The sequence below is a fragment of the Pristis pectinata genome, chromosome 19 (assembly GCF_009764475.1).
Source record: "Pristis pectinata isolate sPriPec2 chromosome 19, sPriPec2.1.pri, whole genome shotgun sequence".
NCBI lineage: Eukaryota > Metazoa > Chordata > Chondrichthyes > Rhinopristiformes > Pristidae > Pristis > Pristis pectinata.
Window position 1 is genome coordinate 39,560,138 of NC_067423.1, and position 17,192 is coordinate 39,577,329.

The 17,192-nt window shown below is 46.2% G+C and overlaps 1 protein-coding gene across 8 annotated transcripts in view; it reads left to right on the plus strand.

The window, feature by feature from the left end:
• lrmp (lymphoid-restricted membrane protein) overlaps window positions 1–17,192 on the plus strand; it is a 147,772-nt gene that overhangs the window by 117,192 nt on the left and 13,388 nt on the right. For 6 of the 8 annotated variants that reach the window (XM_052033465.1, XM_052033470.1, XM_052033467.1 and 3 more), the window contains 10 exons: window positions 1,429–1,475; window positions 1,569–1,636; window positions 1,728–1,841; window positions 3,404–3,501; window positions 5,334–5,421; window positions 7,924–7,978; window positions 8,076–8,103; window positions 11,999–12,139; window positions 12,442–12,573; window positions 13,491–13,641. In XM_052033465.1, the coding sequence (XP_051889425.1) occupies window positions 1,429–1,475; window positions 1,569–1,636; window positions 1,728–1,841; window positions 3,404–3,501; window positions 5,334–5,421; window positions 7,924–7,978; window positions 8,076–8,103; window positions 11,999–12,139; window positions 12,442–12,573; window positions 13,491–13,641 (922 nt within the window). The remainder of the gene's footprint in view (window positions 1–1,428; window positions 1,476–1,568; window positions 1,637–1,727; window positions 1,842–3,403; window positions 3,502–5,333; window positions 5,422–7,923; window positions 7,979–8,075; window positions 8,104–11,998; window positions 12,140–12,441; window positions 12,574–13,490; window positions 13,642–17,192) is intronic. The other 2 variants (XM_052033469.1, XM_052033464.1) reach the window with 1 other exon arrangement.

Here is a 17,192-nt window from a genome sequence, read left to right on the forward strand (position 1 = left end):
TAAAGAGGGGTGTATAGGTGAGGGATGTGGATTGCATAAACGTCTTTATCAGTTGTGAACAGTGTATTTCTGTCCTGTATACTTTGCACTGACCTTTCTAGTGAGGACATGGAAGTTTACTTCTGCATTGCTTCACTGTGCAGGTTTTCTTACCCATGGAGGAAGCAACTGGAGCCACCCCTTACAGTGGCCCTCATTGCCCCCTTGCGCGTGTCTTGTTGACCAGGACTGTCGTGTCCCACTGAGTGAATGTGGGAGCTTGCCTTCTCTTCCCCAGCAGCCCTGTGTGCTGCTGTGTTTTGTCTGCTGTGGGTAGTGTGTGTTTAAGTGCACAACATCCCCCACTGTTGTGTGGCTCAGTATCAGCTGCTACATCCAACTGAGCTTGTCCTGTAGAAAACTGGGTGCATTATAGTGCACCCTGTGTGTAATTAGCCCCATAGCCGTTTCTAACATCTTGTTGACCAATTTTGTGATTTCATTTTTCCCTGAGAGGATGCAACACAACTGTATCCCATCGAATACTGGCTAATTCCTAACCCTTTGTGTCTACATAATCACTGGTTGTTTCTGGTACCCATTCACGTCTGTGACACTGGCCTGGCTTGTTGGTTTTCTTACCTCTTTCCCTTGAAGTGGAGGACATTCCCAGCCTGCCCTGCCAGGCACGTCCTCCTGCTCTGCATTTCACAACTCCTGCATCCTTCTATCCATGTTCTCACTCTCTACCTGTTCGCATTCACTCACTGATCAGATACCCTTGTTTACAACTTATCCCCATGGTCACTCCGGTTTTACCCTATAAGGTATCTCCCTCTCCCACCCTCCCTGCACTTGAAGCTTTTTCTGTCTCCTTTCCAGTTCTGATGAAGAGTCTTCAACCTTAAACATCAACTCTGTTTCTCTTCCCATGGTGCTGGCTGACCAGCTGGGTATTTCCAACATTCCCTATTTTTTTTGGTTACTTGTTCACAGACTCTTTTTTTTCTACAATATTCAATCTCAAAGTAGTGGCGATGCAAGCATTCTGATTCGTAACCCCGGTTTCATTTTGTGATTTAATATCTTGCTTTCATTTTGAAGAGAAACTTTCATTACTTCCTGCCAACTGTGTTGCTTCAAGGATATCAGGATAGCTTCCTTGTCCTGCCTTTTAGTAGGAGCACAAAGTGTTGCAGATGTAGGGAAAGGAAGATCAGAGGCATGGGTTTAGGGTAAGGGACAGGAGGTGTAGATGGGACCTGAGGAAGACTTTTCTTTTGACCTGGGGGTGGTTGGAATCAGAACATACTGGCCTGAGAAGGTGAGGCAGAGTCCCTCAAGCTTTAAGTATACAGACATGAACTTGAATGGCAATGATATTGAAGGATATGGACTAAATGCTCGCTCACTAAAGTCAGGTCATTGCAATGTTTTGTTTTTGTCCAGGCACCTGCTGATGAGGGAGTGTACCACGACAAACTGTCTCCAATTGGGTAAGACTTGCCTTCCTCCAGAAGGGATTTCATCTTTTCGTTCTTAAGAATCCTCAAACCCAGAACTAACCTTGTCATTGAATCATTTTGCAGTGAAGACCCCGATCGACACCAGCTGAGTACAAATCGTGTGGTTACCCAGGAGAGCTCCACAATGTCCAGTAAGTGCCAAGCATCCAGATTTGGGAATGATTTTGGGGGAAGATGTTGATCTACCCTTAACATCGACTTCTCCTGTGTCCAATCCCTCAGATACTTCCACAAAAAAGACCAATAAAAGCCCACAGCACAAGGAAGCCTCAAAAACACCTGAAGGTAGCAAAAACCATACCAATGTGGGTGGCGTAATTAAAGACTGTTCCTTGGGTAAGGCCTTCTCAATTGCATTACTTTGGATGTATTAATTTATGTAAGTGGTGTTAGTACTGTTTCCAGTGGTGTTCGTTGTGTACTGAATCCATCAGCCATTCCTGTGGATAGTTTTCTGCTATCTTTGGGCAAGAATCCCTTCACGTGAGCCAGGAACCTTCCGAAGAACAATGGTGAAATGGCACAGGGGTACTTTACTTTTGGACGTGCACCAACCTGTTTAATTTTTGATCAGTAGATGCAAAGTAAGGAGAGAGAAGGCTTGTGATCATAACAGGAAATTGTATTCCAGACTACATTTGGAGTCACGTGCAGAGTGTTGGTGTTTGTATTTAACCAAGGAGGCCAATGCAGTTCAGAGGCTTATTAAACTGATACCCAGAATGGCTCCCTTATGAGGAAAGGTTGTGCAGGCAAGACTTGTAATTGCTGGAGTGAGAGTCAACTTGATTGAAACACAAGATCCTGAAGGGTCTTGATGTGGAGAGGATGTTTCTTCTTCTTGGTGAATCTAGAACTAAGGAAAACCATTCAAAAATCAGGGTTCATCCATTTAAGAAGCAGGTGAGGGTTTTTTTTGAGATCAGTCTTTGGTGTTCTCCGGCTTAGAAAGATTCAAACATTCTGCTTCCACTGCCCTTTGAGGGAGAGGTAGATAGGTTCTTGATGAGCAAGGAGGTGGAGTTGATACAACCAGATTGGGCATGATCTTACTGAATGGCGGAATAGGCTTGAGAGGCCGAGTGGCCTACTCCTCATTGATGTGTTTGTAGACGTAGCATCGATCTGTTGGACTGACCTTACAGCACAAGCTGTGGACAGTGTACAGTTATTGTAGAGTTTGAACTTCACAACAGAAGGTTATTAAAAGATTCTCATCAATTGAAGTCAAAGCTGAGTTTATTGTCAGATGCACAAGTACATGTGTGCACAGGTGCAATGGAAAACTTACTTGCAGCAGCATCTCAGGCATATAGCTTCATATAGGCAGCATTCTCAAGAAAAACCTGAACTAACAACAAATTATACAATTTTTTTTTACAAGAAAACACAATTGGAACAAAAAAAAAGCAAAGTCCATTTTAGTGCAAAGTGGTCATAGTGTTGCTACACTAGTGATTAGGGCTTTGCTGGTTGGTTCAAGAACCGAATGATTGAAGGGAAGTAGCTGTTCTTGAACCTGGTGGTGTGGGACTTCAGGCTTCTGTACCTCCTGCCCGATGGTAGCTGCGAGAAGATGGCACGGCCCGGATGGTGGGGATCTTTGGTGATGGATGTTGCCTTCTTGAGGCAGTGCCTTGTGTAGATACTACCGATTGGTGAAGAGAGATGTGCCCGTGATGTATTGGGCTGAGTCCACTACTGTCTGCAGCTTATGTTCCTGTGCATTCAAATTGCCGTACCAGACCATGATACAACCAGTCAGGATACTTTCAATGTGTCTGATAATTGAACTACAATGTGCGATGAGAGCTTCTTGCAGGGATCAGCTTTTGCTGAAGGAAATATGATGGGAAGGTGACAAATGTGAAAAGTTGACTGAATTTCTGTTTCCACAGATGGTCCACTTCCCTCAGCCGGCAGCCAGCTCAGCACTGAATCTTGTGCCTCCGACTTGAACCAACCAGAATTGAAAAGTAAAATAAAAATTAACCTGGTATGGAAAAGATGCATTTAATGACAACTGCTATTTGTAACTGTTGCTTTTCAAGAGCATGGCTGTTTTCGAAGCCTGTTAGTTGTGTAAAGTGTCATTAGTGTGGAAGACAGAATATTTGTAATTATAAGTGATTTCTCTGTATAAGTGCTGTCCACTTCACTCACTTCACATCTGCCTTCATCTAATTCCCTACAAGTCATTTCAGTCCCAGACCCCCACTGTAAGATGAGCAAGGCCTTGAAATACTCTCTCCCTAGTCAACTAATTCATTCATAGGATCAGAGCACAAAGTTGGTCAATGCCGCGCTTCATGCCCATGGTTGGATTTGAAACCTACCCAGCTAGCTTTCTCTCCCTCTATAGTGTTTTCCTTGGAAATGGAAACTGGATTTATATTTGATCTAAATCCACCATCCCACCAGGCAGCAGATTCCAACTCAAAATTCACTGCATTCGTATAAAAATAAAAGTTTTATATTTTGTACGACACAACACTATTCAGCTCATTTTCCCGATGCCACCTCCCCGTTCCCATTCCCCCACTTATTTCCCCGTAATCCATTCTCTTACAGGCCCATCAACTCCCCAACCCCCTCCCTACAGAGTCTACCACTCACTTGCACGCTAGGGACGAATTACAAATGGCCTATTAACCTGCCTCTGAGACATGGGAAGAAACCCACGCGGTCACAGGGAGAATGTGCAAACTCCACACAGACGGCACCCGAGGTCAGGGTTTGACACGTGTCACTGGAGCTGGGAGGTGGTAGGTCTACCAGCTAAGCCACTGTGCCCCCTCCCCACTTCTTTTCCCGTCTGGTTTTCTTGTCATTTTCACATTTGCTGTTGATGTATCACCTCTGCTTTCCGTCTCATTCCAACAATGTATTGCAGGAATGATGTTTCCTTTAGATGCAAGTTTATAAAGGCCCACTCAGTGCATCTTCTGAGGTCCCTCTCCTCGGTAACCGTAGAACACAGAACAGTACAGCACAGGAACAGGCCTTTCACCCTACCAATGTCTGTGCTGAACACAATGCAGAATTAAATTCAACTCCTTCTGTCTGTACGTGATCCATATTCCCTCCATCCCTGCATATTCATGTGTCGGTAAGCCTCTTAAACATCACATTGTTTCTGCTTTTCTGCTTCTGCCACTACTTCTGGCAGCCTGTTCCAGGCACCCACCAATCTGTGTGTGTGTAGCCCGCACATCTCCTTTAAACTTCCCCCTCTCATCTTAAATGCATGTCCTCCAGTACTTGACATTTCTAACCTGGGGAAAAATATTCTGACTGTCCACCCTTTCTGTGCCTCTCATAATTTTATCAACTTCACTAATCCCCAAGCCTTTCCTAATATTATGTTTCAAAGATTTTCAAACCTATTCCTCGCTACTAAAAGTGTAGAGATCAGATCCTGGGTCCCGAGGAACATTTGCAAGCTCTGATTAGCTCCTTACTGATTTTTGGATGTTTGTGCTTTGCTTTTTCCAGTCTATAACCATTGAAAGTACATTGCAGCACCTTCCCTGCCCTCCTCGCCGCCTCCTTCCCTCCCACCACACTCTGCCCTTCTAACCCACTTCCTTCTCTGTTCCTCAGGCCTTCATTGGATTCCATTTGTCTGTGAGCTGGGATAAATGTCCAATCCTTTATCACTGCAAGTCTCCATGGAAAATACTCCATTCTTAAAGATTTTGGGGGTTTAAGTGCACAGACAATGTCGTGTTTGCACTTTTGCCATAATTCAGGATCGCTGGATGTGTAGGGTACCGTTTCATTAACAACTGGTTTCCTTCCCAACCATCCCTACACCCCAATATTTAGGAGGCTACTCGAGGCTCCGTGGCTGTAGATGAATTAAGTCCATGTGAAGTAAAGCTCAACCCTATCAGCCCAGCTAGCAGAGCTGAAGGTGAGAATTATTAATTATTTCCAGCGTTTTCCACTTCTGTTTTAGCAACGTGGATTTTACTGCATTTTTAATGTTATGAAACAGAACCAAATACCAGAGGCTTATCCAAGGCAATGGGTTTAAAGGGGCAAGAGAAAGATGGGGAAGGATCTGAAGAATAGGCACCAATGACAGGTTGAAAGAAACGTGGGGAGGGTTAGAGGGCATGTTAACAACTGCAAGGATTCAGCTTTCGGCTGTTGTCTGGACTGTAGGTTTACATGGTTTGTAACCTGACCAGATTGATTTGCTACCCTTGGTAATATTCTCTCCTTTCTTGGAACTGATTTTATTTAGAAAGACTTTGAAATGGTCATTTTCTAAGTCACTGATTCTCTCATCTAATTTGCTGTTGATGCTGGACTCTGGGTGATTACTTGTTTGGCTTTTTGACCTACCAGGAGTTTTTTTTTCAGACATAGATGTCACCTCACCCCTATACAAGATGGCTGGAGTTATCAAAGGCCAGGGCTGGCAGAGAATGTCCACCTCTCTGGCTACAAGAGAAACTGTAGCTATTTTGTGATTGGTCTCTGTCACATCACAGAAGCAAGTCTCTTGCTGCTTATATCAGATTACTTTGGTGTTTCCCGCCCCACACTTTCCCCAGTGCATCCTCCACTTTCCACTTGGGTGACCGCTTGTCCTTGGATGTGGTGCTGTTGAATAAGGAAACTTTCTAAGTTGTGATTCTCAGCACTGCAAGTCGATGAAGATGCCTTGTTTCCTTACGACATAGGCCATTTGGCACATTGAGTCTATGCCAGCTAACAGGTGTCCCATTCCAACAAATTACCAGAGGCTTATGAGTTTCTCTGTAAACTATTCTGCTCACATTCCCCTCAACTCCCTGCAGCTACTGCCACTCACCTACACACTAGGGGCAATGTGCAGCGGTCAATTAACCTACCAACCTGCACAACTTTGGGACCCGGGAGGAAAGAGGTCATTGAACCGGAGAGAATACAGAGAGGACTTACGAGGATGCTGCCAGGACTCGAGGGTCTAAGTTATAGAGAGGCTGGGCAGGCTAGGACTTTATTCCTTGGAATGTAGGACGCTGAAGGGTGATCTTAGAGGTGTATAAAATCATGAGGGGCATAGATAGGGTAAACACAGTTTTTTTTCTAGGGTTTGGGAATTGAGAACTTGAGGGCACAGGTTTAAGGTGAAAGGGCAGATATTTAATAGGAACCTGAGGAGCAACTTTTTCACCCAGAGAGTGGCCAGTAGATGGAATGAGCTGCCAGAGAAGTGGCTGAGGCCGGTTCATTAGCAATATTTAAAAGGCGCTTGGACAGGTACATGGATAGGAAAGGTTTAGAGGGATCTGGGCCAAACGCAGGCAAATGGGATGATCTTGGTTGGGCTGGAGGGAGGAGGACTGGTTGGGCTGCTGGGGGGGTGGGGGGGGATGTGGGTGGGAAGAGGGGATGGGGAGTACCGGTTGGCCGTTATGACTCTGAACCGGAGCACCCAGAGGAAACCCATACAGTTACAAGGGGAATGCGCAAACTCCACAAGAACACTGCCAGAGGTCAGGATCAAACCTGAGCCACTGTGTCTTCATACCACAGCAACTCTACCGTGTACCTCTGTCTGCCCCATCTGTACCCACCTCTCGCTAAATTGCGAACACCTTGTAGATTGAGTGAGGGAATGGGTTATGCCACAGGGTAAAGAGAATGTGACCCACCGGAAGATTCTGAGTGAATTTTGTCAGCATCATTTCTCCTTAAGCCAGCATCATTTGGCCTCGTTCAACCACATCACATGTTGTAGCATAACAAGGTGTCCACTTTGTTTTTGGGGTAGGGAGAGACAGCAGTTGCCTCCAGAGTTCCTGATCATTAGCCCAGCCATCCTGACCTACCCAAACATGAAAGGGTAGCTGCAGGAATTTTCCCAATTGGATGAGGGTCTTGTACTCCATGATGCACAACAAAGCTCAACACTGGAGATGGAAAATCCAACCAAGTGCTGGAAGTACTCACCAGGCCAGGCAGCATCAGTGGAGAGAGAAGCAGAGTTGCTGTTTCAAGTCAGTGAACTTCCAGCAAGCTCTGAGATATAGATACACCCTGCATCCCATCCCCCACTGGGACATGTGCTCCAGGGGCTGCTGAAAGCACTTAATATACTGACTGCTGAAAGTAATTACCTGTTGCTCCATGCACTGCCCTCCTGTCCTTCCCTACCCAGTGACTAGGGGCTGTCTGGTTGTCCCTAAAATTTCTGTCCAACACCTGGATGATCACTGCAGTACAATTTCCTTTGGGCCAATCCCTTGCGCAGTTATGTCCTGCAACAGTTTTGACAGCGCTGAGTTCTGTTGTGCCTTTTTCTTCCCCCAGCGATACTAAACATTGGCAGTAATTCGGAGTCTCAGTAACATGGGCGCAGGGCTAAGCTCGGCCACAGATGACCGTAATCTGTCCTTGGTAACAACTGTCTGTCTTTCAGCAGGAATGCCGAAGAGTCAGTGTCAAGATCTGTTGAGAAAGGCCAGCTTACAGAGGTAGGAAATGGAGCAATGTTCTCACTGAGGTTCCGGTGTTTTGTCTTTGCGTTTCTGGAAAATACAGACTAAAGTTTCGCTTTGTTTTTCCCCGCAGTGCAATAGCCAGTGAACAAGATGTGGAGGTAGGTGGGCTGTCTACAAACTGTGCCTTGTGTATCAGGTAACATCTCTGTTTTAAAAAAAAATGTCCCCAACTACATGTAAAATTCAATGCCCATAACCAACTCTCCTGCCTTCCCTCTGAATGTGTTTGCAGGATATGTGGTTCAAATTGGTTGTATCTGTGCACGTTGGGGTTGTCAGACATTGCAGGCTTCCAATTTTTTCATGGGATGTAGGTGTTGCAGGCAAGGCCAGCATTTATTGGCTGTGAGGAGGCGGTGGTGAGTCGCCTCTTTAAACCACTGCAATGCTTCTGTTGACATTGCTGTTGGATGCGCAATTCTGAGATTTAGACCTAGTGACGATGAAGGGCTGGCAAAATGTTTCCAAACTGGAAACATTTGTGATCTGGAGGGGAGCTTGTGTCCACATACATCCTGGGGAGTAAAGATTGTGGGTTTGGGAGGTGCTGTTGGAACAGCCCGGGTAAGTAACTGCAGTGCATTTTGTAAATGGTGCACGGTGCAGCCACTGTGTACTGGTGGTGGATAGGATCCAATCAAGCGGGCAGCTTTGTCTTGGATGGCGTCAAGCTGCTTGAGAGTTGTCAGAGCTGCACTCATCCAAACACGTGGCGTATTCTCTCACACTCCTGACTTGTGCCTTGTGGAGTATGGAAAGTCCTTGGGGTGTCAGGAGATGAGTCGCTCTCTACAGAATACCCAGCTCTGACCTGCTCTTGTAACTGTAAAGTTTGGTCCTGTTGAGTTTGTAGCCAGTGATCATCCTTCAGATGTTGATGGTGGGGACTCAGTGTAGTAACATAGGTGAATTTTTTGGGTGTGCAGTTGTTAATCTGGGTGATCTCCAAGGAATGAAAGGAATCGCGAGTGCCTTCTTCAGCACGCACAAAATGCTGGGGGAGCTCAGCAGGTCAGGCAGCATCCATGGAGGGAAATGAACAGTCAACGTTTCGGGTCGAGACCCTTCAGGACTGGAAAGGAAAAAGGCAGAAGCCAGAATAAGGAGGTCGGGAGAGGGGGAGGAGCACAAGGTGACAGGTGAGTCCAGGTGAGAGGGGGAGATGCAAGAAGCTGAGAGGTGATAGGGCTGAGCCTTATTCTGGCTTCTGCCCTCTTCCTTTCCAGTCCTGATGAAGGGTCTCAGCCCAAAACGTCGACTGTTTATTTCCCTCCTTAGATGCTGCCTGACCTGCTGAGTTCCTCCATTTTGTGTGTGTTGCTCCAGATTCCAACATCTGCAGACTCTCGTCACGAGTACCTCCATTACTAGTTGAAAAGAAAGAACTCTTTATTTCTGTTGCAGCTGCTTCACAAGCTGTCAGGAAGCCTTGAAGTTCTTCTCTGCTCATAAGCTTAAAATGTTGTCAGTGTTACAGTGTAGGCAATGCACCTGTACGTGTGGTCTTTTGGACTGGCTTTCATCATCTAATGGGTCAAAATTTTGCTAATTGTTTCAGCTCCTGGGGCTGCAGAGAGGTGGGATTTGGGGAGTGGGGTGTAAGTGGGGTTATAAATTCAACCCTTTAATGGCATTAAAACAGCACCATGGGTCACTCCAACGTCATGTAAAGATCAAGATCTTGAATTGTGAAGTTCGCAGAACTACTTTCAGGTTTCCCGCTGTGACGTGCCATATCTGGCATCATTTCAGAATTTGATCCCTGTTGATTCTTCACAAGTTCCCGCAGCTGCTGCCAGGTAGCCCAGCAGGTGCGATCTCTTCAGCCAGCTTTTCAATACCACAGTGCTAGTAAAGATCTTCCAGCCGCCAGGGAATGAGGTCACTGAAAGGATGCTGGGGGAGTGTGAGAGTGTTTCTCACTGTGTCAGGGGGCAGGCTGATGAAGCAGAGTGCCTGTAAGAAGTGTGTTCTCTACGCGGGGGTGGCTCGTGTGACAACAGACACTCTTCATGCAACAGTCAGGTGGTCCTCGCAGTAGGTTGCCATGGAGGAATCCAAGGACGGGTGCATATGAGTGCTTGCACTTTGTCATCTACAGTGCGGACTCCCCCAATGCTCTTGTTTGCTCTGCCTGCTCCTGTGGAGATTGGGTGGTTACCCTGATTCCGCCGTGAACAGCAGACTGAGATGTGGGTGGCTACAGACTGCAATGATCCTGTGGTTGGGAAGCTGAGAGGGACCCAGACTATCTGGGACAAAGCAGGCCAGGCACCTGAGAGAGTGTAATCGAGTCTCTGATCTCGCTGAGGATAAAGAATGCAGTTTGAGTAAATGGTATGATTTCTGGAGAAACAGAATGAGTCAAAGTTGTTCTGTGAGCATGTAAGAACTTGATTTTTCAGTGAGGTTGAGGTTTTTTGGGTGCCACACAATTGTTGACATAAATTAGAATTTTATGTAGGAATAAAGGTGCTGAATCAAACAAAGATCCTGCAAAAGCAGAAGCCAGGAGTCAGATTTACTAACCGGTATTAAATCATCCAAACAATATGTGTAAGATTGCTCTCCTCCTGATTTAGGTTGATTTTTGGAATTGTGCAAGCAAATTTCAAAGTCAGAGCTTTGACCATCGCGATCTCAGTGAAGGGATTTCTAGATCGGCTGTTCTAGAGTTTCAGAGTTTATAGACAGCACGTCAGCCAATTTGCAACCAGCAAGGTCAGCGATGACCAGGTAATCTGTTCACTCGATGTTGAGCAGGGGCCTGAATGGAAACTTGCACACTCTTCCTCGAAATAGTACAGTGGTATCTTTTACACTTGCCTGTGAAGCATGAAGACTTTGTTTTAATTTCTCACCTCAAATGCAGCACCTTAAATAGTGCAGCATGTCCACAGTACACTGTGGGTGGATCAGCTGTAACCCACAGTGGTAAGTGGCACACAGTAGTGTAGCAGTTAGCGTAACACTTTACAGCGCCAGTGACCCGGGTTCAATTCCCGCTGCTGTCTGTAAGGAGTTTGTACGTTCTCCCCGTGTCTGTGTGGGTTTCCTCCGGGTGCTCCGATTTCCTCCCACATTCTAAAGACGTACGGGTTAGGAAGTTGTGGGCATGCTATGTTGGCACCGGAAGTGTGGCGACAGTTGCAGGCTGCGCCCCCAGAATGCTCTACGCAAAATGATGCACTTCACTGTGTGTTTCAATGTACATGTGACTAATAAAGATATCTTATTACTGTCAAGTGTACAGTGAAAAACTTGTGTTTTGAAATGATCTGTATGGATGGCATGCTCTCTACAGATCTACTCATTACCTTTTACTATAATCGTTACTATAAAAACTGCATGCAAAACAAAGTACATTGAGGTAGTACAAGGGAAAAGCAATAACAGAATGCAGAATATAGTGTTACAGAGAAAGTGCAGTGCAGGCAGACAATAAGATGCAAGGCCATGATGTAGATTGTGAGGTCAAGAGTTCATCTCTAACGTATAAGCGATCCATTCGAGTCTTGTAACAGCAGATATGAGTTGTCCTTGAGGTTGGTGGAATGTTTTCAAATTTTTGTATCTTCTGCCCGATGGGAGAGGAGAGAAGAGAGAATGTCAGGGTGGGTGGGGTCTTGGATTATGTTGGCTGCTTTTCCAAAGCATCGGGAAGTGTAAGCAGAGTCCGTGGAGGGGAGGCTGGTTTCCGTGATGTGCTGAGCTGTGTCCACAATTCTCTGCAGTTTCTTGCAGTCACGGGCAGAGCAGTTGCCGTACCAAGCTGTGGTGCGTCCGTATAGATGCACCACCGAAAGCACTGAAAACTGAGGGTCAACGGGGACATGCCAAATTTCCTTAACAGTGGGTGATGAGAGAGGCCATTTCATGGGCTGACTTTGGAGGGGTGCAGGGGAATGGAAGTGGGAGATGACCCCAGTACATTCAGCAGGCTTTAAATGGACAAATGTTAACACAGAATCATTTATTTTCTTTTAAACGCAGGCTGAGTTTCTCCGCTTCTCATTAGCTTTCAAGTGCGATATGTTTACTCTCGACAAGCGATTACGGCTGGAAGAGCGATCCAGAGATTTGGCCGAAACAAACTTGAAGAAGGAGATTGAGAAATGTCAGCAAGCGTTGCAGGTGGGCACCGGACTCATTCGCTGGCTTGTTGGCAGAACAGCAAAGCAAACCTCCTGCTCTTATTCTCTCCCCTCTTCCCACACCTGGGGAAAAATGATGCTGCACATACACTGTGCATTCTGCTCAGTCAGTGGAAGACTGTGATTCTGCTAAGTGAGCCTTTTGACCAAGTTCATTACATTGCAAGCTTTCAGTTCCATGGATGGGGGGGGGGGAGGCTGAAATTCTTGCTGTGTTCTCATTCTTTCCACCAACTTCCCCTCCCTACTCTCCATCTCATTTCTCTGTTCTGTTTCCCGCAGACGGTACAGCCTCTGTGTGAAGAGGTCCAGTCGCTGGAAATCTTCGAGAAGCTTGAGAAAAGTCTCGGTGTCCTTACCCAGACCATAACCAGGGTAATAAGCCGCGCTGAGATGCTGGGAGCCATACACCAGGTAAATAAAATTAACTGTTGTAAGCTAAAGTCTCCCTATCAGAACTGCCTGCTTGAAGTGTGTGAGTGCTTATAGCTTCACTTTAGTGTTAAACTAGGGCACTGCCAGTCACTAGTAAAGCTGGCAGGACCAGGGCATTAAGATCCCATGGAAGTACATCACGTACATATACCCACACTGTGCATTGCATTGGAAGGATATGCTGTAGTGAGAGGTGTTTGTTGCGGATTTGGCGAAGGTGATGCCTTTTGAATATCGGGGGAAACAATTAGGTTCTGGCAATGGTCACACTCTGGAGGAAGTGTCACTGATGAGGAAAGTGAAGGAGGGCTGTGGTTTGGACTGTGAGGGGCTCCTGTAGCCATGTCTCCAGTAATACAGAAAATGCCCGAGAAACTCAGCAAGTCAGGCAGCATCTGTGGGTGCTGTTCTGATAAAGGGTCACAGACCCAAAACGTTAAGTTTCTCTTTCCACAGATGTTGCCCAATCTTGGTGTTTCCAGTATTTTCTGTTTTTGTTTCCATTAAGAGTCAATCATGTCCTTGGGTCTAGAGTTGCATGTTGAGCAGACTGGTATATAGGATGGCAAATTTTGTTCTTTAAAGAACATCAGTGATCCAGATTTATCAATACTGGTAGTTTCACCATCACCATTAATAATACTAGCAATACTAATCAATAATAAATATATTGTTTGGGATTTATTTCATTAAATTTGAACTTCTCGCCTTCTGTAATGGGATTTGAAAGTGTGGAGGTCTAGAGGTTGCTAGTCATGTTACGTAGCTCCCATATTCCCATCCCTTCTCACATCTTGGACTCGGTGAGTGCCTTTGCTGACTTAAGGTTCAGTGTGTAGCATTTTAACTTCCGTGCAGTGGACAGTTCAGTGAATGCCGGGCCTTCTGTTCAACAGGAAACTCGGGTCGGTAAAGCAGTTGAAGTTATGATCCAGTACGTCGAAAACCTGAAGCGAATGTATGCAAAAGAACACGCAGAACTGGAAGAAATGAAGCAGCTACTTCTGCAGAATGGAAACACTCTGAATTCACTTAAAGAACATCAAGGTAAATGCAGCCGATGATTGGGGCTGACTACTGCTGCTGAAGTGGTAAGCAAGTTGTTTCCGGTCTCTGTTTCTGATTTGGAGCCACCTTTCCGATGGAGAGCAATGCAGGACTGCCCCTGGAGGATTTAGTAGTGCGCAAGGTTAGTAGTGGAACTGGGAGCCGATGGTATTTGAAGGTGTGCACTATTCTCTCAGCTTAACCCTGAGTCGTGGTTACACAGCACAAATTGTCCATGAGAGATGTCTATCCAAGCTAGTCTCATTTGCCTGCGTTCGGCCCATATCCCTGTAAACAATTTTCTATCCAGGTACCTGTCTAGATATCTCTTAAACTTTGTACCCACTTCTACAGCTCATTCCATGTACCCACCACCCTCTGAGGGAGAGAAAATTCCTCCTCTGGTCCCTTTAAATCTTTCCTCTCTCACATTAAATGTTGTGCAATGTTGTTAAACTGTTGTGGTACCACGATCAGATCCTTGGTCTGCCTTCCACTCCGATCTACTTCCAATGCTTTGAGTGTGTGTCTGGAAGGGGCAGATGCAGTTCTTCTCCCACCCCTTGAGCTCCTGTAGAGCAGAGTCCCCAAATCTCACGCTTTGCTGCTGTTCACTTCCGAGGTCAGGGTCCCGTCCTACGTGACGTGTAGCAGGTACACCACGCCCCGCAGCACCACACACTCTGGAGAGGTCCCAAGATCAGTTCCCGGCCTCGGGTAATGTAGGTCATGGGTTGAAGCCCCATTCAAAATTGAAATGCACAAATCCAGGCTGACACTCCTAGGCAGTGCCGAGGCACCCTTCTGTCGGACGAGGCTGTAGGCCACTATCAGCTCTCTCAAATGAGGCCTAAAATAATTTTGAAGGAAGCGTCCTGGCCGATGTATTGGTTTATTATTGTCAATTGTACTGAGGTACAGTGAAAAACTTGTCTTGCACACCGATCGTACAGGTCAATTCATTGCACAGTGCAGTTACATTGAGTTAGTACAGAGTGCATTGAGGTAATACAGGGTAAAAACAATAACAGAATACAGAGTAAAGTGTCACAGCTACAGGGAAGTGCAGTGCAGGTAGACAATAAGGTGCAAGGTCACAACAAGGTAGATTGTGAGGTCAAGAGTCCATCTCATCGTATCCCTCCAATGTTTATCCCTCAGTATTATGACAATCGCATTGCTCTTTCAGTGGCACAGCTGGTAGAGCCACTGCCTCAGCTCCAGTGACCCAGGTTCAATCCTGACCTCCAGCACTGTGTGTGTGTGTGTGTGTGTGTGGAGTTTGCACGTTCTCCCCGTGAATGTGTGTGTGCTCCCCCCAGGTTCCTCCCACATTCCTAAAGATGTGCAGGTTAGTGGATTCCTTGGCCGCTGTGTGTAGATGAGTGGTTGAACTTGGGGGAGGTTGCTGGGACTGTGGAATGAAAACATGGGATTAGTGTAAATGGTTGACAGAGCCTGTCTCCGTACTGTATAACTGACTCTTTATGGGCGTTTGCTGTTCTTAAATGACCTATGTTTCAAAAGTGCTTCCTTCATTAGCTGTGAAGCAGTTTGGGATATCCTGGTGTCTGAAAGGTGCTATAGAAATGCAAGTCCTTCTCTTTCACTGTCTGTCTTTCCCCAGCCACACGTTTATCTGTTGGAATAAGGAAATGACACAGTCCTGTTGGGATAAGCAAGGCCTTCAGTGGGTGCAGGGACCACACTGAGCAGTTGACCTGAGTTTGTTGATTGCTATGTCTGACCATTATCATTTCCTTCCTAATTATGCTGTCGGGGGGGAGGGGGGCGGACAGGAAAACAAAGAGATTAAATGTCAGCCCAACATATGAAAAGTGTCTGCAGCATTGAGAACGCTCAATGTTGAGTGCGGAGGGAGGCAGTACAGAGGCCAGCAATGTTAAGGCTTGGCTGACACCTTGCATTGTGGCTGGAACGACTGCTGGTAGTCGTGTAGGAAGTGACTCTGACCTCAGAAATGAAGAGCAACAAAGCGTGAACATTTTGGAGGTGGTTCTATGGGCGTCGGAGGATGTGGGACGTCCTGTATCTGCCACACAGACACAGACAGCAGTGGGAGTAGATCAGTGTGGAAGGCAGGCCAAGGACCTAATTGTGGTGCTGCAAGAGTTTCACAAGATTGCGCAAGTGGTTAAGCTGAGTGAATACATCTTTAAATGCCATCAGCTCCCAGTTCCACTGCTAACCTCGTGCACAACTCGACCATCTGCGGCTTCTGAATTATCCGCCAGCATTTGTTATCGGAGCTCTGTCTACCCTTCCCTGCTCAGCTGCAGCTCTGCACGTTCAGCTGATCTCGCCCCTTGCATGTGCTCCTGGTGGTTCACCCACATGCGTTGTACAACGTTCCCCCTCTTGTGGAATGACTGGAGACAGTGGGAGCTACCTGACCATCGGAGCCCCCGCGTTCCAACCCTGGGTTTGGGTCGAAATCATGAATAGCAGGGGAAGGAAGACATAGGTGGGAGTAGTCTATAGACCCAGAAAGTCACCTTTTGATAGGGAGGAACTGGTGGCCCTATCAAGAGAGGCTAATCTGTGTGGGTTTGTATTTCTTGGAGTGTAGAAAAAAAGAGGGCTGACCTTATTCAAGTGTATAAGATCATAAAGGTAGATGTTGGGATGTTTTCACTTGTGGGAGAGTAGCAAACAAGGGAATATAACTACAAAATGTGGATATTGGGTGCAAAAGTGCTGCATTTGGGAAATCTGAAATAAATGCTGAACATGTTGGATCAGGCAGCGTCTGTAGAAAGAGAAATGGGGTCAACGTTTTTGGTTGATGACCTTCCGTCAGAACTGATACATTAGAAACCAGTTATCAGTTGCAGAGAGGGGTCGAGAGGACAAAGGAAATATCTGTGGTAGGTCGAGACCATGAGAGACTGGATAACGCATGGTGGTGCCGGTTGAGGAAGGGTAGTGAAGGCTTGTTAATTGTAGGTGACCTATCTGGGGGGGAGGTAAATAGAAGGTGATGGACGAAAGTGGGAGGAAACAATATAAAAGAATTTTTTTTTTAAAGAATCTGGAACTGTACAATGCATACTGGAGGTGCACAAAAAAACTGCAGATACCGGAAATCTGAAATAAAAACAATGGAAACGTTCAACAGGTCAGGCATCATCTGTGGAGAGAGAAACGGGTAATATTTCAAGCTGATGGTCCTTCAGAGCTGTAGTTCTAATACAAACAGGAAAGGCTGGTTGTGTGAATTCAGTGTCCAGTGTCGAGGGTTAGAAGGCTCCTTCTCAGAAGAGGTGCTGTTCTTCACTTACTACGGGCCTCATTGGAACAGTGCGAGGCCAGAAATGGAAGTCAGACTGGGATGAAGGCACCTGGAAGTCGGGATCATGCTTGCAGTCAATAACTGCCTCAAAGCAGTCAACCAATCTGTGCTTAGTTCCGAGTAAACCAGATTGTGAGCACAGAGTGCAGTGCACTAAGCTGGAAAAGGTACAAGTGAATTCACATGTTTTCAGGTCACCATCCTTTCCATTTCATTTCAGGGCTGCCCTCCTGTCTGA